The 27,361-nt window shown below is 40.7% G+C and overlaps 1 protein-coding gene across 6 annotated transcripts in view; it reads right to left on the minus strand.

The window, feature by feature from the left end:
• Positions 1-161: 161 nt before the first annotated feature.
• Positions 162-27,361, minus strand: part of FRAS1 (Fraser extracellular matrix complex subunit 1) — a 449,074-nt gene continuing 421,874 nt past the window's right edge. For all 6 annotated transcript variants that reach the window (XM_045392441.3, XM_005554975.5, XM_065545065.2 and 3 more), the window contains 8 exons: positions 26,989-27,139; positions 24,758-24,865; positions 23,582-23,741; positions 19,717-19,833; positions 9,515-9,681; positions 6,911-7,116; positions 4,982-5,128; positions 162-3,887 (listed from right to left, as the gene is read on the minus strand). In XM_045392441.3, the coding sequence (XP_045248376.2) occupies positions 3,294-3,887; positions 4,982-5,128; positions 6,911-7,116; positions 9,515-9,681; positions 19,717-19,833; positions 23,582-23,741; positions 24,758-24,865; positions 26,989-27,139 (1,650 nt within the window). In that variant the 3' untranslated portion in view covers positions 162-3,293. The remainder of the gene's footprint in view (positions 3,888-4,981; positions 5,129-6,910; positions 7,117-9,514; positions 9,682-19,716; positions 19,834-23,581; positions 23,742-24,757; positions 24,866-26,988; positions 27,140-27,361) is intronic.

Genomic DNA, 27,361 nt, shown 5'->3' on the forward strand with positions numbered 1-27,361 from the left:
TTACTCTGAACACAGTTAATGAGTGTCTCAGATTCACCCTCATTAGAAGGGTTTTCTCCAAAAGACTGCTTCAAATTTTAGAATGAATTTTGCCATCTTAATGGCAATGTCTATATTAATAAGAGACATAATCTAAAAAGAACATAGGAAAACAAACAAAAAAACAACCAGACTGTCATTTATTAATACAAATTTATATAGTGGCATACACCATTGGAGAAATCAGAAATTCATAACACACAAATTCATATTGGAAATACAAAAATCACTTGAGAGTCAAGAAATCAGGTTGACAGCACCACAAATGTTTACTCAGTCTGAGCAGGTGTATAGTATCCAAGAATAACAAATACCTATAGCAGCCTGAGACTGAATATCATAAGACTGTGCAAACACATTCCAACACTATTTCCCACCCAACAATAGAATCTGCAGGAGTCCTCTAGGAGGCCTGGGGTACAATAAAAGGGCAGCGAGGCAGAAAAAATGGTGCAGACCATTCTTTCTTTTAACCTTCACAGCCAGCATATAATAGCAAGTAGCAACCATTGAGAGTTGTTTGTTCCTTCTCCGTTGAAGGCAAGATATAAAAGGTTAGTAAAACACACACAAGGCATTAGTGAGCAAATCAGAGAAATTGAAAGCAGAGCTTTGACTGAAATATAATCCACATTAGTCAGCAAATTACTTGATTCCTATGATGAAGTATGAAACAAACCAAATGAATAATTCTACATCAAAGGGGTATAGCTCATCTCCACGTCTCTTAACACTATTTAACAAGTGTGCATCCACTAGAGAAGTACTGGCATTCAATAACGTACATGTAGAAAGGGGGGCAGAAATACTGCAAGGGCTTTCCTTTCACACACAGTTTCGTATCTCACTCTTGCCCTTGTCATTTCAAACCTTGTACGTGGCAGTTGCTGGGAGCACTCTGGGGCTCAGTCTTTAGTCCTTCCCACTCTAGCTTCCTTCTGCCACCTCTGCACTCTTCCCATGCAATGTCCTATTCAGCAGTAATGGAAGGGGTGTGCAAGAAGAATATTTGGGCAAATGGAAAGTTGCTGCTTTAATGTGTAAGCATTCTGGCACTTGGAGCAGTTACACAGTTACAAATAATGGACCAAATGAAAATTCCCTCTACAAATTAGCCTTCACTCTCTAGGTTGTTCTGGAGATTCTGTGCCCTGCCTGATCAGCTCTCCAGCCATGAGATACCAATTGTGGGTGTCCATGAGGCTGATTTAGGAGTTCTGCCCTGAATTGCCCAACCTGGTCTTAAGTAGCATCTCACCAGTCAGGAGTTTCAGACTCTGGGCTCACCCCAATTCATTCTCTCCTGAAAACCTGACACTCATTTCAGAATGCTAAATCAGATTTTCTTCTAAATCTCCTGTTCTGGATGCCAGTTCATAATCTCATCTCCTGCTGATACATTATTATGAATTTTCTGTTCATGCTTCCTTAGGACCACTGCCAGAGTCATGCCTTTGTAAAGCGGTGTCTCTTTGCTCCAAGTAAAAGATTATCTCATAATCCAAGTAGAGAAGATAATTGTTTTCCTCTCTCCTCCCTTGTGATATTGCCACCATACTCTCTCACTTTCCCTTCCTAAATTTATTCCCCTATCATTCACCCATGACACTATTCATTCATTCATTCAACAAATATTTCTGGAGTGCTTGTTACACGCAAGGCACTGCTGAAGAATGAAAGGCGTGGCTCACAAAGGTCCTACTTTCAAGGATCTTGGAGTCTCACAGAGCTGCCTAGAACCTTTCACAGTTCATCCTTTCTAGCTTTTCGTAGCGAAATGTTACGAGTTTGGAATGTTCTCAAAGAGCTTGAGTCATTCTCATACATATGTTACACAATGTGAAGGCTCCGTTATTTGCTTGGTGACTGTGGTGTGCCATGCATCAGAAGAGGACATGTCTTTTACTCTTGAATAATGAAATTGTGCCTCCAATTCAAAACAACATGGCATGCATGCTTATGTTTCTGCCAATAAGGCAGAAACAAGAGAAACAAAAGCAAGCTGTGTGTAGCCTACACAAAATAGTTAAGCTGAGGCTTGAACACTAAATTATTTTAGAGCCATGTATTCATGGCCTTGTCATGTGCTGATATGGTAAAAATAATTGCCTGAGCTACCAGAAAAGAACCCCTCAAAGAGAAATCCCTGAAATACTGCACCAGGAACAGTGCCTCTGTCTGCTGTGTCTCACCCAGCAAGGAGAACCAGCATGTATCTCTTAAGTCTGATTTCACCCCAACCTTGGCTTTCTCCTAATTTGCCTTATTCAAATGAATCACTTACTCTCCAGAAGCACTAACACAATAAAAACCCATAGCTAGCAAAGCACATGGATTGTCTATTACGGGACTGGGCAAAGCCTGGAGTAGCAGGAAAGTGTGGTGGGTTTTCTTTAAAGCATTTATGGCAATGTTGAATTAAAAGGCCATAGTACATTTATCTGTTTTGCAGCATCCTTGGTCAGGGAGGGATGTCTCAGTGCCACATAAACCACTGGGAACAAAGACACCTCCCTGGGGTGAAGGGCATCACAAATGTGCTCTGATACACTTGCCAGGCCCCTCCTTAACTCGGGTTTCAGTCTCCCACTTTGTAGGAGGGAGTTCTCTGTGCCTGAGGAGACGGAGGCTCCCATGGTTTTCAGAGGATTCTACTTAAGCACATTGAAATCCCCAGATAAAAAGGGCTCTGGAAAAGCAAAGTACAATTAGAGGCCAAGGAGCATACGCTGTCAAGTGGAAATCATGAGCAAATATATGTGTTGTGTTGATTAGTAGAATTTTTAATGGAATCTGGGTGTCAGCAGTTCATACTCTGCTGTCTGGGGGCTGAGGAAAAGCCCTGTAGGAGAAAGCTGGGACTGGGGGAGGGAACCAAAGGCCCTGTACCTACTTCTTCTCTCTGAGATCTGCCATGGTACACTACCCAGTCCTCTCTTCTCAATCTGCTAACCTAATTGTTCGACTCCTGTCCTGATACTAAAGTATTTGTTTTCTAAGACCAGCCTTAAGGAGCTGTGTACAGCTGTTGACACTATCACAGGGATCTATGGAAATCACTCTAGTACTCTGGGGTCTCAGTGGTTCTTCACTGAATGAGGTAGCTCAGCTGTGAGTTGATGCATGTGATGTGTGCCGTCTGCCACTCAAAGCTATAGTTTTCCCTTTTTTATCTGTGAGATTATAAAAATACCAGTATTTCCCCCCATTTTATAAAAATGATTTTAGAAAAAAATACACACAGGTCTCCTCCATTAAACTTCTGTTCCATCTTGTAAATTGTTGTGAACTCTGACCTCTAGATTCAGTCTTTTTACTTTAGCACCTTTGAACATGTAAGCCGCCTCCGGCTCGCTCAGGATGTTGACGTTCCGCACAGTGCAGTACTGTCTATTCAAGTTCTTCTCCACCCGGTCCGGGTGCCTCTTGGGCACTTCTACCTTAGTATTCAGAGGATATTCCTCCAAAATGTCCTCTGTGGGCTTCTTCTTCCTCTGTTTCTGGCATTTCCTGTTGATGAAACAAGCCACCAAAAACACCAGAAGTAGAAGCATGATCGCAGCCAGAGCGCTGCCAATGGACGCCCCAGTCTGTGATAGGGACGCAGCTACCGCTGGCTCTTGCATCTCCAGATTCAGGGACTTCATATTGGTGCCATTCTTGACTTGGTCTCCTTCATTGTCATAAATGAGGGAATCATCAAGGGTCAGCCGGCCACTGGGCTCCACCAGGTCCCTTCGGTTGCGTCTGAGTGGAGCTGTGAGAGAGCGCTGGACCCGGGGCCCTGAGATGGTGTCGGGGCCAATGATGTAGATGACCTGGAGATACCACTGGTGTCCTGCTTCCACCTGCAGGGGGACAAACCGAACATGTCGTTCTTGCCCACAGAACACCTCTGAAGAAAGGAAATGGAAGGATAATTGCCACTATATGCCTTGATAGATAACTGATTTCCAGAAAAGCATTAGCAATGGTTGGTGTTTACTAATACACAGAGAACTGAACCAAATATGGGTTATATTTTATTTCCAAATTAAGATGATCTTGAGTCAGCTATTCACATTCTTTTTTTTTGTTTCCCTATGTGTACACGGAATAGCCTAAGGAATTATCTTTCATGGTCTCTTTCGCTAAGTGAAGGTTTATATTTGTCTGTCTTTATTGATAGCAGTGAAATAATAGCATTAAAAACTACATTTATTTATAGTGACCTTCAATTATGTTATGTCAATTTACTATTTATCGGTGAACTTCAGCGAAAATGGAGTCATTGGACAAAATATTCACTAAACATACACTGTGTGCAGAGTACACAGATACGTGACAAACATTTTCTAAACACTTTCTGGATCAGGCTATATCATCAAGTATTTTATCTCCCCCTCATCTTTCTCCATTAAACCCTTCGTGGTTTTGAAATAACTTCTGAAGTGTGATAATAGTTCTGAAGGGTCACAGATTAATATTTGGAGGCAGAAAAAAAGTGAAATTTGATCTTGAAAGTTCATGTTCATTGCTGAGACTTAAAGTATTTTTGTTTATCAAATAGTAGTAATTCTTGCCATTCTAAATTGCTGTATTGTATTATGATTTTGTTAAATGTTTTTCATATGTCTGTGAAAATCAGCTGGTCTAGCATAGAACCAAAAAGGGATGCAATATAAAAGAACTTAGGAAAAACTGGAGTGTCACATGCAGCCATGATGTGCACAGTGACAAGTGACTATATGCAAATTAAATAATTGTATCATTGTTTTGGTCTACTGGGGATACATGTGAAAATTTTGGTTGGGTGATAAGCTTAACAATAATAAGAAAAGATCTGCCAGCAAGAATGGCAGAATGATGAAGAATCCAGAGATGTTGCAGTTCGCCTCCTTTTTTTTTTTCAAACTTTAAAGTAGACTTGATCTTAAGCTTCTGTTCTTCTCACCAAACTCACCTTATAGAGTGCATCTACTTTTAGAGTAAATCCATCCACACCTGGCATGCTACTGACCACATGGAAATCAGGCAACTCAGAGGCAAAGTGAGCCTCAAAAGGCACATCATGGAAGTACTTATCAGTTACCTCTGGCTGATTGCGGTCCTAGGATTTCAGAAAAAAGAAAAGCAAGATTTAGAAAGATGGTTCCACTATATTGGTAGGTGGCAGTGACTGGGAAGAGAAAAGTACTCATCACTCCTGGCTTTAGGTTGGGTTGGGAGAGTGTGTGTTGCAAAGCCCTCTCCTTAAGTCAGTGGCTGCCTGATATGCTTTGGCTGTGTCCCCACCAAATCTCATCTTGAATTATAGTTCCTATAATCTGCATGTGTCATGGGAGGGACCCGGTGGCAAGTAATTGAATCATGGGGGCAGTTACCTCCATGGTGTTCTTGTGATAGTGAGTGAGTTTTCATGAGATCTGATGGTTTTTTAAGAGGCTTTTTCCCCTTTGCTCGCACTTCTCCTTGCTGCCGCCATGTGAAGAAGGACATATTTGCTTCTCCTTCTGCTATGATTGTAAGTCTCCTGAGGCCTCCCCAGCCATGCTGAACTGTGAGTCAATGAAACCTCTTTCCTTTATAAATTACCCAGTTTCAGGCATGTCGTTGTTAGCAGCGTGAGAACAGACTAATACACTACCTCCGGGAACCCACTGTCCTTTTCAAAAAGGACATGCAGTGGCTTTTGTGATCTCCAAATGCAAAAAGTGGGCTATTCTAGCCCAATAATTCTCAAGTTATTTGGTCTCAGGACCCTTTACACACTTAAAAATCAAGGACCCCAGAGAGTTTTTATGTGTCTTACATCTATCAACATTTACTGTGTTAAAAATTAAACCTGAAAAAATTCTAAGTGTTTACTTATTAATTCATTTTAAACTGACAAGAAACTCGTTACATGTTAAGTAAGATATTTTTTAGTGAAAATACCTAAATTCATTCCCTCCCCCAATAAAGAGAGCTGGCAATGTTTTACATTTTTGTAATCTCAGGGAAAAAACTGGATTCTCATAACTGCTTCTGAATTCAATCAGTTGTGATATGCAGTTTTGTCTAAAGTGTATGAAGAAAATCTGGCCTCATAAAGCTATGCAGTTAATAGCTTTTTCAAATAATTATGGCTTTTTTTTTTTTTGAGACAGGGTCTCGTTTTGTTGCCCAGGCTGGAGTGCAGTGGTGCAGTCTTGGCTCACTGCATCCTTGACCTCCCAGGCTCAAGTGATTTCTCACCTCAGCCTCCCAAGTAGCTGTGACTACAAGTGCATGCCACCAAGCCCAGTTAATTTTCAAATCTTTTTTTATAGATATGGGGTCTCCTTATGTTTCTCAGGCTTGTCTTAAACTCCTAAGCTTAAGTGATTCTCCCACCTCAGCCTCCCAAAGTGTTGAGATTACAGGCATGAGCCACCCACACCCTGCCTCTTTTTTGATACTAAATCAAAACTTGGTGAGTGGTTATTTTTTAAGGATTCATTACAATGTGGAATCTGAAGTTGTATTGATAAACTTTTTAAACTCTCTAAACTCGTGAGGGAATAAGTATGAAAAAAAAAAAAAGCATCATCATATTATTTTGAAAGTAATTTTGACTCTGTAGACTCCCTGAAAGAATATGGGGACACTCCAGGTCTCTGAACCATACTCTGAGAAACACTGGCCTGGAGTTTCCTCTTCCTAGAACGTCAATAGAAGCTCGTCTTGTTACCCACCATAACCACCACATATATACTAGTATTTAGCTGATCTGAAAGAAACAACAACACAAACATATAGAGAGAGGAAACTATCAAGAGTGGGCTCTGTCTACTTTAGGGAGAAGTCATAGCTGAGGAAATCTGCTCAAGTGTCTGCTTTTTCACACTAATAGTGAGAATACTTAGCATACCAACAGTAGGAATCTGTGTTTTAGGTGTTTGTTTGGCTGAATGCATCCATACTGGGGCCCTTCATTGTAGATTGTCCCTGTGGGATCAAAGAAAGGGACATAGCCATCCTTGCCCGTACAAAGATAGACTTTCTCCAGCTGGAGTTTGTAAGCAGAATTAAGGTTTTGTTCTGGATTCCAAAGTACTCGGCCATAAAGGATTTGACCTGAAAAGATTGAAAGGCATTAATTAGGTCAGACTTTAAGATGAAAGAAAAACAAATGTCAAGGGTTGAAATGGTTAAACATGCTCCCTTAGAGTGAACAGCACCTTTCTATGAAGAGCTCCATGATTCCATGTGCCCCTAAAATACTCATTTATTCATTTATTGCTTCTTTTTTATTCTTTTCTTTTTCTCTCTGAGTTTTCTTGCTAGGGAACATTTGTTGCTTCTTTTTTTTTTTTTTTTTCCAATAAGCATTAATTAAGCATTTAAGGGAAACAAAGTATTCTGTTATGCATAGGGTATACCAAGGTGTGTGAGATGCAGTTGAGAGGGTGGAAACAAACACAAAGTAATTGATTGAAATAACTCACATTTATCAAACTTATACTATTTGCCAGGTACTATACCAAGTCCTCTCATGCAATAACTCATGTAGTGCTCACAATTTTGCAGATGAGAAACTTGGCACTGAGTGGGGCTAAGTGATTTGCTGAAAGTCACAAAGCAAGCAAATGGTGAGGGTGGGATTCCAAGTCAAGGTACTATGCTCTCAAACCAAACCACCACAATACCCTATTAATCACCCAAATGCTATACTGTTACATTTTATAATAGAGGAAGGTATGTCATATTAAGAGAGCATGAAACCAAGTACAGAAATCTGCCTAGGGAATGGTATGGAAGGATTTCAAGACAGTTGATATTTGAGCAGTATCCTGAAACACACGTAGGCATTTGTCAGACAGTGCATTTGGGGTGGGAGTGAGAAGCAGGAGAGAACATTCTAGGCAAAAAAAAAAAAAATAAAAAATAAAAAAAGTCCATGTACAAATTACTGAATGCTTCAAGGGTATAAGTCCTGGTGTAGGCATTATTTCCTATGTGTTGGTTATGGCACCAAGCTCTTTACATGCAACTAACTTACTTAATCCTACCAAGAGCCCAAAATATAGCTTCAATTATTATTCCCATTTTAGTAACTTATTCAAGGTTTCACAGCAATGATTTGGCGGTAGGAGGATTTTGGAATTAGCACAAATCCAGCTAATTCCAAATGCTCATCCCAAACATTTACTATGTGGTGCTAAGTAAGTCAGTGTGACAAGAGTGGAGGATGTATAGAAGCTCTGGCAGGAGAGGCTCCTGGGGAGATAGACAAACCGTGCTGAGGAGGCTGGACTCAAATATATAAGTAACAAGAAACACTGGAGGGTTTTAAGCAAAAACATAATAACACACTTGGACCTTAGAAACATGGCGAATGGGTCAAGGACAAAGAGATTTCAGTCACAGAGACCTGGTAGGGGCTATTTTAATCCTCTAGTTAGAGATAGGCATCTAAAATTTAGCTGTGAGGCAAGAGGATGAACTCAAGAAATGTCTAGGAATCAGATTCCACTCATCTTAATGATAGATGGGATGTGGGATGTAGGAAGGGGAAGTTGAGGATAACCCTGAGATTTTTGGTTGGGGCACACAGGAGGATGGTGATGCAGTCAGTAGGGTAGCAGATGTGGGAGGACCATGCTTGGAAGGAGACAAATGCAGTCTCAGGCATCTCTAGGTGTCTGAAAGACATGCTGCTTGGAGAGCTTCGGTAGTTTCATATCTGCAAATGGAAACATAGAAATGAAGCTCGGAGAGATCCAGGATGAGGTCAAATCAAGTGGCCGCAGAACAGTAGGAGTATAAGAAGTTCAGGGTAAAGGGATGGCCCAAGCCATGGGGATGACCAGAGGCAGCACTCAGAGTAAGAATAGAATGAGCCAAGCATGGAACCTGGGGACACTAACACGGAAGGGGCAGAGGATGGAGGCCAGGGACAGGACAGTGAGAAGGAGTCATCTGAGAGGCAAGATGGTGTCAGATGAAGCTGATGGAAAGGAAACCCAACAGGAAAAAAGTGCTAGAATGCATCGATTTGGTGTCATTGACAAGAGAAAGATAGGATAGAATCCAGCCTGCGGCAAATGGATGGAGAAGTGACCATGAAGTGAGCCATTTCCAGCAGAGAAAGCATGATGGAGAACATACATGTTTGGCATTCCTTTGAGACTGGGAGGCAATGGGGTTGGAGAGTTGAGAAAATAACTGACCCAGAGTTAGACGATGTGCTAGAATCTGATCGGAAATTCCAGTCTTCTTGCTACTCAGACCATTGCTTTTCCATGACATCACACTGCCAATCATTATAGTGCCAAGTTGTGATTTGATTTTGAAACAGCATGAAATGGGCCTGTTCCTTGATTCTATCCTGGCTGTCCTGGAACCAACCCTGGGGGATCTTTACTGGGGAGCTGACTGAGAGCTTATGAGCAGAGATGCCCGTCCAGCAACTTACCAAAAGCTTCTCATATCCAGGCAGAGCCTCCTTCTGCAGGTGGAGGAAGCAACTTACCTTTTGAAAAGGCTCCTTTGTAATCCATTTCTGCCAGTGACATATCAGATGTATTGGGATCCATTAGGAACACCTTCTCATTATTGCAGAGCTGAAATTCAGTGTTAAGTGAATACACAACTGGCACAGGGCGGTTGGTCTGCTGGAATGCAATGGGTATCAGGAATCTAAACACAAGGAGAAACAAGAGCTCTTTGAGAGCAGGGTCAGCGTTGCATATGTCATTTGAGTCACCCTCCCTTCCCCACCTTCCTCAGGATTGTACACAGAGATTTGTTGTGGGCACTAAATATTCACAGAATAAAGGGATGTGTATGGTAAAAGGACTTTATTTGGTTGTTATTTCTTTTGAACAGAAATAATTAATCTTAAAAAATAATTAATTAGTCTTTAGACTCTGGTATCCTTTGCTTTTTTTGGCCCTTTCACTCTGGGGGCTCCCAGAATTGCTCTTTGACTTCTAAAGTACTCCCTGCTTTGGAGCGCAGCTAGATTTCTTCCCAGAGCTGCATGCTCTGAGGTTTTGACTCTTTCGACCTGATCAAAATTTTATTTATCCATGTCTCACTTTCGGGACTTGCTAAGCGATACTCTCTTGCCTTGTTCTGTGTGCCTACCTCCCCAGCCTTCTTCCTGAGCCCCTTCCTTCCGTGTCTCCTTCTGGCAGATAAGGGCTCCCCAAGGCTCAGTTCTGGGACCTTCTTGCCTTGCTCTGTGTGCCTACCTCCCCAGCCTTCTTCCTGAGCCCTTTCCTTCTGTGTCAGGTAAGGGCTCCCCAAGGCTCAGTTCTGGGATCCTTATTGTTCTCCCTCAATAACTTCACCCAAGATGATCTCAGCCTTGTCATCGAGTGCATTTGCCATCTCAAAGGTAGTAATGCCAAATTTAACTATCTAATCCAGATTTCTCCTCTAAGCTCCAGAAACACATAGCTGGCTGTCGAATGGTAGCTCTACATGGCTGTCAGATAACCCAAACTCAGTATGCTCTTCCTTCTAGTGTTAGTATCTCAGCAAAAGGCAACAAAAGAGGTGCCAGCCCCTTAACTGGTCTCCCTGGAGCCACTATTAGTTCCTTCTAGACTATTCTACATGCCTCGGTGGATGAGCCAGTGTCATTTTCAAAAACTCAAATTTGCTTAATATCCTTCAGTGGTTTCCCACATCCCTTAGAGGGAAGTATGACCTATAAAGCTCTGGCCTCTACCTATTTCTCCAGCCTCATCTCCTGCTACTCTTCCCCTTCCCTCCCTTTCTGGGATCTAGCCAGACTGGCCTTCTTTCAGTCTCCTGACCAGCTCTCTACTCCATGATCTCTAGTGCCTCAGGGCTGATTTATTCAGCAAATATTCACTGAGTATATATTATATAATAGACATTGTTCTAGTAATAGGAATTCATCTGTGGACAAAACAGAAAAATATGATCTCAGGATTCTAAGGAAGATAGTAAGCAAAATAAATAAAAAATAATATAGCATGCTAAAAGGTAACAGGTGATAAGGAGAAAAATTAGGCAGAGAAAGGATAATGCTAGAAAGAGGTTCAGCTGGAAATTCTAAATAATATGGTCATGGGTATAAATTGGTGCAGTCATTATGTAAAACAGTATGGAGCATCCTCAAAAAATTAAAAATAGAACTAGGACATGACCCAGCAATCGTTATTCCTGGTATACACCCAAACAAGGGGAAATCAGCATCTTGTAGAGATATCTGCACTCCTATGTTCATCGTAATATTATTCACAATAGTTAAGATTTGGAAACAACCAGTGTCCATCAGTGGATTAATCAATAAAGAAAATGTGGTGTATTTTCTTTATTGTGGTGTGAAATAGTCAGTCTTAAAAAAAATAAGGACATCTTGCCATTTGTGACAACATGGATGAACCTAGAGAACATTATACTATGTGAAATAAGCCAGACACAGAAAAATACTGCACAATTTCACTTATATATGGAATCAAAAAAGCTGGATTCAGGCAGGAGCAAAAAATTCCAAAAGCCAGATACATAGAAACAAAGAGAACAGTGGCTACCGGGGGTGACAAGGATGGGGATATGGGGAAATGTAAGTCAAAAGGTACAAAGTTGCAATAATATTATGTACTGGACATTTCCTAAGAGAGTAGATTTCAGATACTCTTACACACACACACACATGTGCATGCAGGTAACTATGTGAGGAGATGGGTATGTTAAGTTTTTTGACTGTAGTAATCATTTCACTATGTGTATCAAAACGCAATGTTTTACACCTTAAATATATACCATAAAGAGAGAGAAAGGAAGAAACTCAGTCATGGAAGGCCTCAGTGAGAGGAAAACACCCAAAGGCTTGAAGCAGGCAATGGAGTAAGACATGTGGCTATGTGGAGAGGAAGCCCTCCAGGAAGAGGAAATGGCAAAGACAAAAGGTCTGGGGTAAGAGTGTGCACAATACATTAGAGGAACGGCCAGTTGGCCAGGGTGGCTGGAGAACAGTGAGGGAGATAAGATCAGAGAGGTAACTTGGGACCAGATCCCATAAAGCCTTACCGGTACTGTCAGGACTTTAGGGTTTATTTAAACTGTGGAGTGTTTTGAAAAAGTGAGTGGGGTTTGCTGTGTTAAGAAGAGACTGCAGGGTGGCTGCAGGGGACTTTGTTAAGAGGCTATTTCACTAATTTAGACAAGTGATGATAATGGTTCTGACCAGGGCTTTTGTCAGGTGGGCAGTGAAAATACTTGGATTTTTAATATATTTTAAAGGGGAGGCCTAAAATCCTAGATGACAGTGCCAGAATAAGAGAAGTTTCAAGGATATTGTTAACATTTCGGTGTAAGTACCTAGAACAGAGAGGCTAACAAAGTTTTTCTGTAAACAGCCAGATAGTAAATATTTTAGACTTTGTCGGCCACATGGAGTACATGCACAGATACATGCTGGTAGGTCTGATGCACAGATATAAGTATGATGATAGATGCTTGCATAAGTTCTCTTCTGATTTCCTCTGTTTCTTCACTCCAACAGGACAGAAAGGTCACCAGGTGAAGGTGACAACAGGGGAGAAGCATCAAGTTTGTGGGAAGAAATGAAATAGGCAAGAGGAAGAAAAGGCGTACGATAAAATACAACAGCCCTTCATGCTAACAACTCTCAATAAACTAGGTATTGGTGAAACATATGTCAAAATAATAAGAGCTACTTGTGACAAACCCATAGCCAATATGATACTGAATGGGCAAAAGCTGGAAGCATTCCCTTTGAAAACCAGCACAAGACAAAGATGCCACCTCTCACCACTCCTATTCAACAGAGTATTGGAAGTTCTGGCCAGGGCAATCAGGCAAGGGAAAGAAATAAAGGGTATTCAAATAGGAAGAGGGGAAATCAAATTGTCTCTGTTTGCAGATGACATGATTGTATATTTAGAAAACCTCACAATCTCAGCACAAAATCTCCTTAAGCTGATAAGCAACTTCTGCAAAGTCTCAGGATACAAAATCAGTGTGCAAAAGTCACAAGCATTCCTAGACACAAATAATAGACAAACAGAGAGCCAAATCATCAGTGAACTCCCATTCACAACTGCTACAAAGAGAATAAAATACCTAGGAATCCAACTTACAAGGGATGTGAAGGACCTCTTTAAGGAGAACTACAAACCACTGCTCAAGGAACACCAACAAATGGAAAAATATTCCATGCTCATGGATAGGAAGAATCAATATTGTGAAAATGGCCATAGTGCCCAAAGTAATTTACAGATTCAATACTCTTCCCATCAAGCTACAACTGACTTTCTTCACAGAATTAGAAAAAAACTACTTTAAATTTCATATGGAACCATAAAAGAGCCCGTATAGTCAAGAAAATCCTACGCAAAAAGAACAAAGTTGGAGGCATCACGCTACCTGACTTGAAACTATACTACAAGGCTACAGTAACTGAAACAGCATAGTACTGGTACCAAAACAGATATATAGACCAATGGAACAGAGCAAAGGCCTCAGAAATAAAACCACACATCTACAACCATCTGATCTTTGACAAACTTGACAAAAACAAGCAATGGATTCTTTATTTAATAAATAGTGTTGGGAAAACTGGCTAGCCATATGCAGAAAACTGAAACTGGACCACTTCCTTACTTACACCTTATACAAAAATTAACTTAAGATGGATTAAACACTTAAACGTAAGACCTAAAACCATAAAAACCCTAGAAGAAAACCTAGCCAATACCATTCAGGACACAGGCATGGGCAAGGACTTCATGACTAAAACACCAGAAGTAATGACAACAAAAGTCAAAATTGACAAGTGGGATCTAACTAAACTAAAGACCTTCTGCACAGCAAAATAAACTATCATGAGAGTGAACAAGCAATCTGTAGAATGGGAGAAAATGTTTGCAATCTATCCATCTGACAAAGGGCTAATATCCAGAATCTACAAGGAACTTAAAGAAATTTACAAGAAAAAAACAACTCCATCAAAAAGTGGGCAAAGGATATGAACAGACACTTCTCAAAAGAAAACATTTATACCATTTTGCGCCAGTTAGAATGGTGATCATTAAAAAGTCAGGAAATAACAGATGCTGGAGAGGATGTAGAGAAATAGGAATGCTTTTACGCTGATGGTGGGAGTGTAAATTAGTTCAACCATTGTGGAAGACAGTGTGGTGATTCCCAAGAATCTAGAACCAGAAATACCATTTGACCCAGCAATCCCATTACGGGGTATATACTCAAAGGATTATAAATCATTCTACTAGAAAGACACATGCACACGTATGTTTATTGCAGCACTAATCACAACAGCAAAGACTTGGAAGCAACCCAAATGCCCATCAATGATATACTGGATAAAGAAACTGTGGCACATATACACCATGGAATACTATGCATCCATAAAAACGGATGAGTTCATGCCCTTTGCAGGGACATGGATGAAGCTGGAAACCATCATTCTCAGCAAACTAACACAGGAACAGAAAACTAAACACCGCATCTTCTCTCTCATAAGTGGGAGTTGAACAATGAGAACACATGGACACAGGGAGGGAGACATCACACACTGGGGCCTGTCAGGAGGTGGGGTGTTAGGGGAGGGGTAGCATTAGGAGAAATACCTAATATAGGTGACGGGTTGAGGGGTGCAGCAAACCACCATGGCACATGTATACCTATGTAAGAAACCTGAATGTTCTGCACATATATCCCAGAACTTAAAGTATAATAATTATCTTTTTTTTTTTTAAAAAAAAAAAGCATACAAAAATAGGTGAGAGGAATGAGATAATGTATGAATGAGGGAACCATTGTATTACACTTTTCTTGGAAGTCCTAAGGACCAATTTGAGATGAGTGATAATGAATTCTACAGCTTTCTGGCCTTGGCATTCCTAGACACACTGCCAGAACAACCTCTCCTTTTTCCTCTCCTCCTTAGGTTTCAACTGAATCACCGCTTTCTCTAGAAAGCTTTCCCTCTTTCTCTTACCTCCAAGGATAGTTTGGTCCCTTGTCATCTCTTCCTGTTACACTTTGTGCTTTTCTCTCACAGTGTTTAGCACGGTCTGAAATTTTATTTAAATGTGTGACTGACTGACTGACTGATTGAAGTCCGCTTTACCCACTGCAGGTTCCACGGTCCATCTCACCATTGCCTACTCAGTGCTAGCCAAGCTCCTGACACATATATATGTCAAAGAGTGGTGAATGAGTGACATTTTGATTTTTTACCCTTCCAACAGAGTCCATCTTCCCATTCCCTACTTTCTGTTGAAGGTACCCCAGTGGTAGATTTGAGAGGGTTGGGCTGTTGGAAGAACTTGGAGCCCTCATAACCCTGTTTCAACAGCTTTGAGATAACCATGAGCTGTATCACATGCTCATTTTCCTGACTCAGGGAAACAGATTTTTCTTGTTGATGCTCATATTACTAGAATCCATCATAGTGCCAGGCACATGAGAAAACATTATAGGAATAAATAATGAACATGAGATTATTTTATTATTTATAAGGTTAAAATATATGACAGGCCTCCCCAAAATAGTCACAATATGAGACACAATTATTTTGTATTAAGTCCAATTTCCCTGTATCAGTCTTGATTTTGTATGTGTGTTGTAATTCTATTGCATCCATATGGAGCCATATAGGGGATCCAAGGTTAGGCCTGGGGGAAAGTCACCCTGGGAATACTGGGGCATCTGCAAGTAATAATCTCCCTGATGTAAGGCAAGGACCCCCAACTCCGAAGCCTCAGTATCCTCAACAACATTCTTCCTCTGCCACCTCCCACATTTATGCCACACAGGGCCTGAGGACAGCATTGGTGTCCTCCTTGATCCCTTTAGCCAGTTTCAAGTCATTGTTCCTCTCTCCCTTTAAAAAATCCAGAACCTACCCTGGAGAAACTCTTCTTACACATGTGTACCAAGAGATATATATAAGAATTTCTTCTCTGGGAGGCCGAGACGGGCGGATAACAAGGTCAGGAGAACAAGACCATCCTGGCTAACCTGGTGAAACCCCGTCTCTACTAAAAAATCCAAAAAACTAGCCGGGCGTGGTGGCGGGCACCTATAGTCCCAGCTGCTCGGGAGGCTGAGGCAGGAGAATGGCGTGAACCCGAAAGGCAGAGCTTGCAGTGAGCGGAGATCTGGCCACTGCACTCCAGCCTGGGTGACAGAGCGAGACTCCGTCTCAAAAAAAAAAAAAAAAGAATTTTCTTTATAATAGAAAGTCAAAGGGAGTGGTTAAATACATCGTGGAATTTTCCTACAATGAACACCTTAATGCAGTGAGCAACAAACTACAGTTACATGAATCAATACAAATGAATCAACAAATGATTCACTGAGTTAAAAAAAAGAGTAGCAGAGAGAATTCATGCAGTATGAAACTTACATACAGTAGTTCCCTTCTCATCCATGGGTTTGCTTTCCTCAGTTTCAGTTACCCAAGGCCTACCATAGTCCAAAAACATTAAACAAAAAAATTCCAGAAATAAACAATTCATAAGTTTTAAATTATGCACCATTTTTACTAGCATGATGGAATCTTGTGCCTTTCTGCTCCATCCTGCCTGGAACATGAATCGTCCCTTTGTTCAGCATCTCCACATTGTATATGCTACCCACCTGTCAGTCACTTAGTAGCTGTCTTGGTTAGCAGACTGAAAAAACATTGCACATACAGTGTTTGCTATTACGTGTGGTTTCAGGCATCCACTGGGGCTCTTGGAACATATACTCCAATGATAAGGGGGGACTATTGTCTAGAGTTCAAAAACTTGCAAAACCATGTAGAAGTATACATGAGGTATAAACATAAACCAAACCAATGAATAATAAATACAAATATCAGGTTAATGGTGACCCTAGTGGGGAAGAGAGAGGGAGTATGATTGGGTAGGGGCATTGAGGGTATTGAAGGAGTACTGTAATGTTCTGTTCCTTGAGTTTCTTAAGGTGGGTGGTGGATCTGCTATATGATATATATATATATAGTCTTCTGAGTATCTGAAATATTGCATAATTTTTAAAAATTTAAATGAATTAAAATTCTCCAGCATATCCCATCAGATTATTTTCCCATTGTTCTCTCTTACTGCAGCCAACTACCATTTTTCTGGTCACCTTCCTTCCTTCATTTGGCTAACTATGGTGCTACCTGGCATTGTTACTGCCATGAATCTTTGGGACTTAAACATCCACTCAGATGAACTACCGACTACCCAAGACTCCCAGTTCCTTGACTCCCTCACCTCCAAACAGCTTGTTCACTACCCTGCTACAGCTACCTACTCTTCATAGTCCCATTATGCACCAGCGCCAAAAATCTCATTTCCAACACCTTGCTCTCTACCACCTTATGTCTTTCCAGCTCCTCTCTTCTTTTCCTCCTACTCCTTAATTGTTCAACCACACCAGGACCTCCCGACCACATTAGCAGAATGCACGGGAAAGGGAGCATGTGCACTCTCATGGTGGGAATGGACATACATAGTTACATGTTCACAAACACGCTGGAAGACAATTCGGCAGTTTCTTAAAAGTTAAACATACATCTGTCATATGATCCAGTCACTCCATTTTTAGGTATTTACATAAGAAAACAGAAAGCACATGTTTATATAAAGTTCATACATACAGGTTCATAGAAGCTTTATTTATCATAGCCCCAAACTGGACACAACTGAAATGTTCATCAGTTGATCACTGATAAACAAACTGTAGTACATCCATAACAGGAAGTACAACCCAGCAATGACAGGAACAATTACTGATACACCCAACACAGATGAGTCAAAATAATCATGGTGAGTGAGATGAGCCAGAGAGAGAGAATCCACACTGTATGATGTCATTTATAAAAAAACTCTAGAAAATGCAAACTCATCTATAGTGGCAGAAAACAGATCGTGGTTATCTGCAGAAAGGGAAGGGATGATGCGAGGGAGGAACTACAAAGGCGCACGAGGAATCTTTTTGGAAATGGATATGTTCCCTATCTTGTCACTATGTTGACTGTGGTGATACAAGTGTATACACAGGTAAGAATTTACTGAATTGTATAGTTTAAATATGTACAGTTTTATGTCGATAATATGACAATTTAAAGGCAGTTCCACACTGCCTGATCTGCGGCTAGCTGTAACCCTCTAGTATATTTACTCTTTTCCACTGTCTGAGATGGCCCTGTTTCTTTGCTCCTCTCTTCTCAAACCTCGACATTCTTCACTTTCAGCAGATGTAGGGCTTTTCATTTCACAGGGAGAATAGTTTCAATCAGATATCCACGTTGTCATCCTTACCCTCCCAGTCTCCCAATTCTCCTCTCACCTGCTTCCATTGATTCTCTGCCTGCCTCTTCAGTGGATGAACTCTGTGCTTCCAGCTATGGCCAGCCCTTCCCTCATGCCCTGGATCTACTCCCCTGCTCTACTCAAGGACCTGGCTCTGCAAGCTTTCCCTCTATCCCCTGCATCATCACATTTCCCCTCAACTGGATTATTCCCACCAGCATACAAGTATCCCAAAATAAAGCAAATAAAACCTGCTGTTTATTTGACTCCTCATCTGTTTCGAGTTATTGCCCCTTTGCTCTGGCATCCTCTATAGAAACTCCGCAAGCACTGTTTATCCCTGCTGTCTCTACTTTCTCACCTCTCTCTCAAGCTCTCCCCAATTAGGCTTGTATCCCCTTTGGTCCACCAAACCTGCTCTTGGCGGAGTCCACCAATGACCTCAGTACTGCCAAATCCAATAGCCAATTCTCAGTCTTTTATTTAAAAGCCACATATAGTCTTCTCTTAATGTTAATGTCAGATTCTGTCTTGGGCATTTTATCTCAGCAATGTTTTCTCTATACTTTGCACAGCTCCTAGAAAGGTGACTCTAGACTATAAACTGCCTGAGAGCACAGATTACTTTCAATCCTCTGCTCTGGTGTAGTGCTATCACTTCAACACCTCAACCAGAGCAAAACACATGAGAACTGAATAAATATGAATGAATGAATGAATGAATATAGAGCACAACACAGTCTCAGGTCTGAGGTGAATATGGGCTGATGTACGGTTGAGTATCATTATTCATGATTGTTATGCTCTATACAGTCTCCACAAACAATGAATTAGTGGATATTGAGCCATAGCTACTAGAAGAAATATAGGGTTAGGTTCCTATGAGCCTCTGTTCACAACATTTATATCAACCAATTAACATATAACCTTGTTTTATGTCTCTTTCTGTGTAAAGACCCCTTATTTAATATATATTGTTGATTCATTTATATCAAACTCATGGTTATCATAAGGCACATTACAACCTTCTGATGCTTAGAAATACTAGAAAGTACTTCGGCATTATACTTGGGAGCCATTCTAAATGTAGAAATCATCAACAAAAGGCACAAAAATGCAAAAACCATGGCACTAAATAGACAGTACACAGGACGCTTGTTTGTAGCATGAGAGCCACAACAAGAAGGCAGAGTATCACCAGCTGGGGATGTGTGTGTTTGACTTCAGCTGGGGATGTGTGTGTTAAGTGACTCAAATGTTTGGCCACTCTGCTGTGCATGTCCATGAATGACTATGAAAGCGCCATATTGATTTGGGGGTTACAAATAAATTTTTAGTGAGTAGGAGAATTCACAAATAAGGAATCAACACATAACGAGGATTGACTATATTTTCCTACCTTTCCGGGGCATGTGCAGTGCAGGCCAAAGGCTTCTCTCCTGGGTCAACCCATGGCTGTGTGGGCTGCACTGTGCAAGGGATCAGGTAGATGGTGTACTCTCCCGAGTAGTCCTTCCTGCAAACATGCAGAGCAGACTGTGATCATAGGGAACAACTGATAGGTTGCTGGCTTACCCAGAAAGATATGGCCTTCACTAAACAGTTTTCAGGTGGTATTTGTGTCCAGCATCTAAGAACCTTACAAGTCTGCAAACACCATTTTTGGGAACTCATCTCCAATTATCCTAACCTTCAGAGGTGTTAAATAGAGCTACTTTCAAGTATTCAGGTCCTTCTCATGAGGAAAGCTAAGAAAGGCACACTACATATGAAAACGTAGAAGGCTCAGGTGATGACAGAACAGAATTGGTCATTTCCTCTGGATTTCATGAGACTTGTTTGACAATTTCTGTTTAGTGTTTCTTGTTGACAGATACCCTATTCAATGCATTCCCAAATGGAAAAGCTTTCATTTCTGAAGACGTGACAGTGTCAGGTGCTACTGTGACACAGGAGGAAGCAAATGCCTCAGGATTCCAGGACACCACTCTAGAGCATATGGAAGCAGCACCCTGCAGAACGCCCCTGCACCCGTTTCACTCGCACTCAATTTGGAGGTTCCCCTTTCAAACTCTATAGCCTCATCCCTTTATAAAGTCGAAGAACAAGATCACTTCTCATTAGAGACCACTCATGGGGACTTGGGGACTTCCCTGTTTATGCGGGGCCCAGGATTCTCCAGTTCATGACTCTGTGAGCAGGAAGCCTTTGGACCTCTCTCCTACTTCTTCTCCCACACTTCTCACTGGGTGGCAGCTCCAGCCCTGTCAGGTGGCCTGGAAGGCAGCCAAGCATTCAGAAGCTTCAGGAACCTTCTTCAAGGGCCTTGGGAGTCTGTCATCCATTGAATGGAGAGAGCAGGGCTGTGAATCTTCATTATAACTGTTTGTGAGGGATCTGTGAACAGTTCTCATAAATACTGTGCTTGTTTTGACCATTTTGGGATACTTATCTACTTATTAGTAAAGTGACAGCAAAGATTTGGTTAAAAACAATAATAAAACTTTTATGTCACATTCTGGGGTCAGTGTAGTGGACTGGCACAGGCTGGAAACTGGGAACCAGTAGAACTTCAGCTTGCCTCTGCCATGGCTGTATGATTTTAACAAACCATGCAGACTTTCAGGGAGTAAGCTCCTTCTACTCTTCTTTCTTTCTCTGCTGTTTACTCTCCTATTTTCTAAGCTCCTTCCTAATCTAAAAGTCTGTATGTCTGCAGTTTTCTATCAAATCTTGGATCAGCAGGAAATGAGACTTTGTATACCACATTTAAATTACATGGAAACTGACATCTATAATGTGGATAGTAATGCTTCATTAATACAAATATTCAAATAGGCAGAACAATCCATGCCTGGCCAGATCGTGTCTAGCTCTACTCAAACCCTGTAGGGGCTCTCCTTGCACTAGAGAGTAGAAGCCAGAGGCCGAACACTGGTTTATAGGGCCCCACCCCGTGACCCTACCCTGACTTCTTCTTTAGCATTATTGCCTATTACTCTCTTCCCTGCTCACTTCATGCCAACCATATGGGCATCCTTGTTCTCCAAGCATGCCCAAATGTTGCCATTTTAGGAACTTTACCAGGAACCCTGTTCTCCATGTTTCTGCATAGCCAACTCCCTCACCTCCTTCAAGTCTTTGCTCAAATAAGGTCTACTGGGAACATTCTAATTAAAATTATAATGTCTCTCCATTCCCGCTTCCCCTTACCCTGTTCCATACCTTTCATTTTCCCATAGTGCATATCACCTTCTGACATATGTTATACTTTGCTTATTGTGTGTACTGCTTTGTGTCTCCTTACTTTAAGTCCTATACTTAGGGATCTTTATTTTGTTTACCAATATATTCAAGGTACCTAGAACCTTCTCTGACACACAGTAAACATTCCATAAATACTTGTTGAACAAGTGAATGCAAGACAAATAGCATAGCCTCCCAAGCCTTCGGTCCTACTTTTCCCCATTCCTAAATACTACTTAGGTCCATTTCCTCACTATCCCTTCAAACATGCCAAACACAGTCTTAGGTACATATCTTTAATCCTGCAGCTCTTTTCATCTCCTTACTAGAATCTAAGCATTTCCCATATTACAACATGGACCATAAGTTGTCTCACCTCTTTCAGGAATCCTTATACAACTCCCCAGCCTCTGGCTCTCTCTTCCCTGAACTATGGTCTTCATATTACCCTGTATCTCGCACAGTGTGCTTAGCATGGAGTGCTTGGTGGGGTTCTTCATTTCGTCATTTATCTATGCATTTTATCTCTTCACCTCAAAGGTAAGCTGCTAAAAGGTGCTTGCTCAGAACCTACCACATGCTAAAACCTGTGGTTCTGGGGATTTAAGATGAATCATATGTGCCTTCTACTCTGGAGAAGCTCATAATCCAGTGAAAATCTGGGACCAGCAGATAGACCATCATAAGATAATGAGATGTGTTATAGCAGAAGCTGCAACAGAGTAGGAACCAGGAGGAGGGAGCTGCTAGTACTGTATGGGAAGTCAGGGAACCTGTCACAAAGGGGTCAGTATTTGAGCTGGGCTCAGTCTCAGAGGAGTTAGTTATACAAGGGGAAAAGAGGAAGAAGGCCTAAGGGAATTGCAAAAGCATGGAGGTATGGATGGGCTGGTGGGTTCAGGGATTGGTGAGATATTTAATGTGGCTAAAAGCCCGGGTTTGAGATAAAACTAGAGGGGAGGCTGGGCCTTGGATGCTGCAGAAGGAGAGTGGGCTTCATTCAAGTGGCAATGAAGATGTCAGCAGAGTACTTAAAGGAAGACAGTTTCCCTGTCTGTAAACTGGGACAAAGTACATGAAGCACAGTCCTTGAAGGTTATTATACATCGATTTCAAAAGAATCACTATACAACAAAAAATCTGATATAAGATCAAAAATTTTAAGTTAAGAAAAAATTTTTTTGAAAATGATTCTCAAGACAATTTGAAGTAAGATTTTAATGCTAAATATGGCTCTTACTCTCATTATCTACAAAATGGGGATAATATATTTATGATAGATTCCTGGTTGCCCACTTATCCTTTTTATAGTGGTTTTAATTTTGTTTTTTTCCATTCTTCCCTTTTCTAAATGGGGGATATTTTACTATTTGTCAAATTCCTATTCTACCTCTATACTAGGTGTGTGAGAGGAATAAATCTTGTAAAAGACACATGGACTTAATCAGAGATACTGTATTTTTTACAGGTTGTTGTAATTGAAATGAAATTTATTTATTCAATAAAGATTTTAGTTAGACACATTTCCTGACTTCCCTTCTAGGCAGGTGTTCCATGTGACTAAGTTCCCCACCATAGGATGTGGGTGGAAGTGATGTGTGCCCCTTCTGGTCTCACTCTTGGAATAAGTGTGAGCACTTCTTATTTATATATCAGAAGTTGATCTGAGCAAGATTTGTTTCTTTCTTTATTTGCTAGAGTGTCATTTCTTTTAATTAATTCATTAATTTTTTTTTTTTAAGAGATAGGATCGCTTTCTGTTGCCCAGGCTGGAGTGCAGTGGCTATTTGCAGGTGCGATCATGGCTCACCGCAACTTCGCACTCCTGAGCTCCAGCGATCCTCCTGAGTAGCTGGGCTACCAGCTAGCACCACTACTCCCAGCTGAGGTTTATTCCTATCAATTCCCCTTTTAAAATAAAAGTATAGCCTTCAGATAAAAGCACTATTTCTCAAGCTCCTGAAAGAAATGGAAAACCACTCAGCTCTACCCATGGAGGACTCCATCACCGTATTTACCTGTTATAAGAGCTTGTGGCTCTCCAGAGTTGATGTGGAGAATCAAAAGTCTGAGCACTCCATAACAGCTGCAAGTCAAATTCAATTCCTCCTAGGTGGTCTGGAGTCAATATGAAAGATTTCACATCCGGGAGAGTGTGGTGCTCCATCACAAACTGTCCTATTTGAAGGGGAAACACATGCACTTATCGTACTTGTTGTAGAGCTTGAGTTTGATTGTACTTGTGGTAGAGCCCCACAAAAGCCTGAGAACTGAATTAATGTTCTTCTCTCAAACAACTAAGGTTAGCCCATTTTACCCCTTAGAATACATTCCACACTGGTGGGGATAGCATGGCATCTCACCCCAGCCCATTGTTCTACTTGTGATGGTCATCATAGTCATATGTATTTATTTATAAACAATAGGAATAATCCTTGTGGAAATGTGCTAATGAGTATATTCACAGTAATAGGGGTCTTTATGTGACAATGAACACTCAATATACATAGCTTTAAATTCTAACCAACATGTTTCTTGGAGGTAGAAAAGTCTTGTAGTTTATAAATAGAAATTTCAGCATCAGATAAAAGTCACATTTAGGGCCATTCAAGTCCTTGGTAGAAAAGGATAATTATAAACATCATTAAAAGGGTAAATGCTATCAGCAAGATACCTCCACTCTTCAAAACTGCACTGAAATAGTGTCGCGAATAAATAAAAGTAGGGGGAATATTTTAGATTGAAAGAAACTAAAGCAATATAACAGTCACAATGTAACATATGAATCATAACTGGAACTTCTTTCTTTTCATGTAAGCAGTTATAAAATAACAAATATAAAAATAAGTGGAAATGATGTTTGTGGAACAATAAAGGAAATATGAATAGAGACTGGATATTACTGAATCAATGCTAAGTATCTTAGAAGTGATCATGATGTTGTGACTGTATAAGAGAATGTCCTTGTTCTTAGGAGATGTCAACTGAAGTATTTTGGGTAACTTGACATGAAGTCTGCAACGTGTTTCTGAATGGTGTGACAAAAAAAGGTATGTATGCGTGTATGTGCACATGGATGTATAGCAAAATGTTAATCATTGTTGACTGTTTTTTATTGTTCTATTCTTTCGACTTTCTGTATGTGTGAAATGTTTCTTAATAAAAAGTTGGGAAAAAAATGGCATTGATATTACCTCTGAATTTGGCATGGGTCTTGAATTCAATGACAAGACGGCCATCCTCTCGAATGTAGATTCTTATTATCTGAAGCCTTGCAGAGAGCACACTGTCTGTCTGGATTCCTGGGCAGGAAAGCAGAGAGAAAATGTTAGGGCATGGAAAATTCCTCCCTGACAGCAACCACGTATAAGTTATCCCAAGGACACCTCCAGGTAGAGCTGCATATTTATTTGAATGTAACAAGATAACATTTATATGTCTATAGAAACATACGCCAATTAAAATTGTATGACAGTTCATTTCACTTGGTTCTTTTTTTTTTTTTTCTTGTAACGGTTCCACAGTTCTCGAAATAGACTCTTCAAATCTGTAAATTCCACTTAGCCCAGATGCAGGGTTCAGCAAAAAAACGAATCTTAAAACTTCTTGCTATCAAACTTTATACCAGGGTATGGTTACAGCACATCTGCTTCCTACTATATTTTCTTTTCCTCACCAAGATACCTTTCTGGACTTAACAGAGGTATAAACAAAGTCCTGTTGGCTACATTTAGTACTCAAACCAAAGGAGAATTAAAGGCAAGCTTGTAGAAAGCCAGCATGACACAAGAAAGCTGTGGCTTTAATAAAGGAAACTGCAGTCATGGTCCCCAGTGAGTTCACAATGACCAAAACCAAAGGGTAACGTAAGGAGGAGAAACATGAAGTTGAACAAGACAAAACAAAAACAAGAGCTCAAGAGATTATCTGACCCAGAGTGGGAAAGCTGCCTGAAGTTATTTTCCCATGAGAAATACAAAGCAAAAACTGATTTGAGCCTAAGCCATTTCATAGAAGAAAGGACTACACTGCCAGCCCTCTGTATCTGATCTGTTCTACATCATGGATTCTGCATCTGTGGATTCACCCAACCTCAAATTAAAAATATTAGAATAAAAATGCATCTGCACTAAACATATACAGATTTGTTTTTCTTGTCATTATTTCCTAAACAATATAGTATATAGTTGTTTTATATATATAGTATACATATATAAAACAATATAGTATATAGTTGTTATACCTAAACAATATAGTGTAACTATTTATATAGCATATACATTGTATTAGGTGTTATAAGTAATCTAGAGATGATTTAAAGCATAAGGGAATATATGTATAGGTTATATGTAAATACTACACCATTTTATATGAGGGATTTGAGCGTCCTCAGATCTTGGTGTCTGCGGGAGGTCCTGGAACCAAACCCTAATAGATATGAATGATGACTGTACTTTCAATTAGTAGAGATGAAGCTTTCTCAAAAGAAAACTCTTGTATTTTTTTTTTTTTTTTAGTATGTTTGCCCCAGATAAAGCACATCACCCCTGGAGAGGAAAAGAGGGAGGACGGGAGCAGTAGAATTTAGGGGAAATGGGTTTGGGGAAATAGGTTTTGGGTAGTGTGTGAAGTACAGGACACTAAAAATGAGAAAAAAAAACAAAACAAGAAAACCAAAAATAACCAAGAACCACTGGAGATAGTGGAGGAGAAAATTGGGGAGTTTTAAGGAGCATCTATGTGGAAGCAGTAGGAGGAGGTGGGTGGGGAAACTGGGTGGGGGTGAGGTGTGGGCTCCCAGCTGAAGGGCTGCCTCCCACTTAGTTCTTGGGGGCTCCTCCCAGAAAGGACAGGAAGGGGGATGAGGCTGAGGGAAAGGTCATTTTGAACATTCAGCATCACAGCCCTTGACTTCAGAAGGTTAAAATTCCTTCTTTGGAGGATGCAATTAAAGAGCTGATGCTTTGCCAAATGAATAAATTGGGCTACTTGACATAAATATTTCAAGTGCTCTTGACACATTTTTCCATTTCCATGCATCTGATTTGAAGATCCTTTTGCTTTGTAAAAAACATGAACCACACCATTTTTCACTAGGAGAAAATGAAGATTATTTGGGTTATACTCCAAAAGAACACACACCCCTCTGAATCCCTCATGGGCAGTAGAGGACTCATCTGTCACTTGCTATCCTCTACTCTGGGACCTTAGCTATCTAGGCTGAGACCTTCCAGCATCAGGACAGAAGGACATCATTCTTTTCAGGAACCCCAGATCTTCACTTTCCAGACTTGAGGTGGCCCCACTTTGTCTATGGGCTAACAGGATGAGAAAAGCAGCTACTGTTAAAAGTCACTACTCTTCTTTTAATCTTGCTTGAGTGAAGTCCTAACTAAAGGGATAGCTAAGGCGTCAATGGGCATACCTGTTCTCCAGAGAACAGTGTCATAGAAGAAAGAAAACTCCATCTCGGTGTGGTGCTCCAAGGAGGCCCAGCCCCTGGGGGCTGTCACATAGATGTAGGACACATACAGAGGCACATGCACTGTCAAGAAGGACTGAGCAGAGTCCCTCACCTGCCGAGGAAGCGGTAAGCACACAGAGTTATTTCTCCCCTGGTATGAAAAGGCACACTATCACCACATCTTGGTTCCACTTTCATCCACCCATGTAGTCGCACTTATTCAATAATTATTAAGCAAGTGCCCATGATTGCAATTACTAATTTAAAAAAATAAAAGAAGTAATGGAGTAGAAAGTGGCCAGAATGCTTCTTTAGACAGGGTCATGTGCAGAGG

The sequence above is a fragment of the Macaca fascicularis genome, chromosome 5 (genome assembly GCF_037993035.2).
Source record: "Macaca fascicularis isolate 582-1 chromosome 5, T2T-MFA8v1.1".
Taxonomy (NCBI): domain Eukaryota; kingdom Metazoa; phylum Chordata; class Mammalia; order Primates; family Cercopithecidae; genus Macaca; species Macaca fascicularis.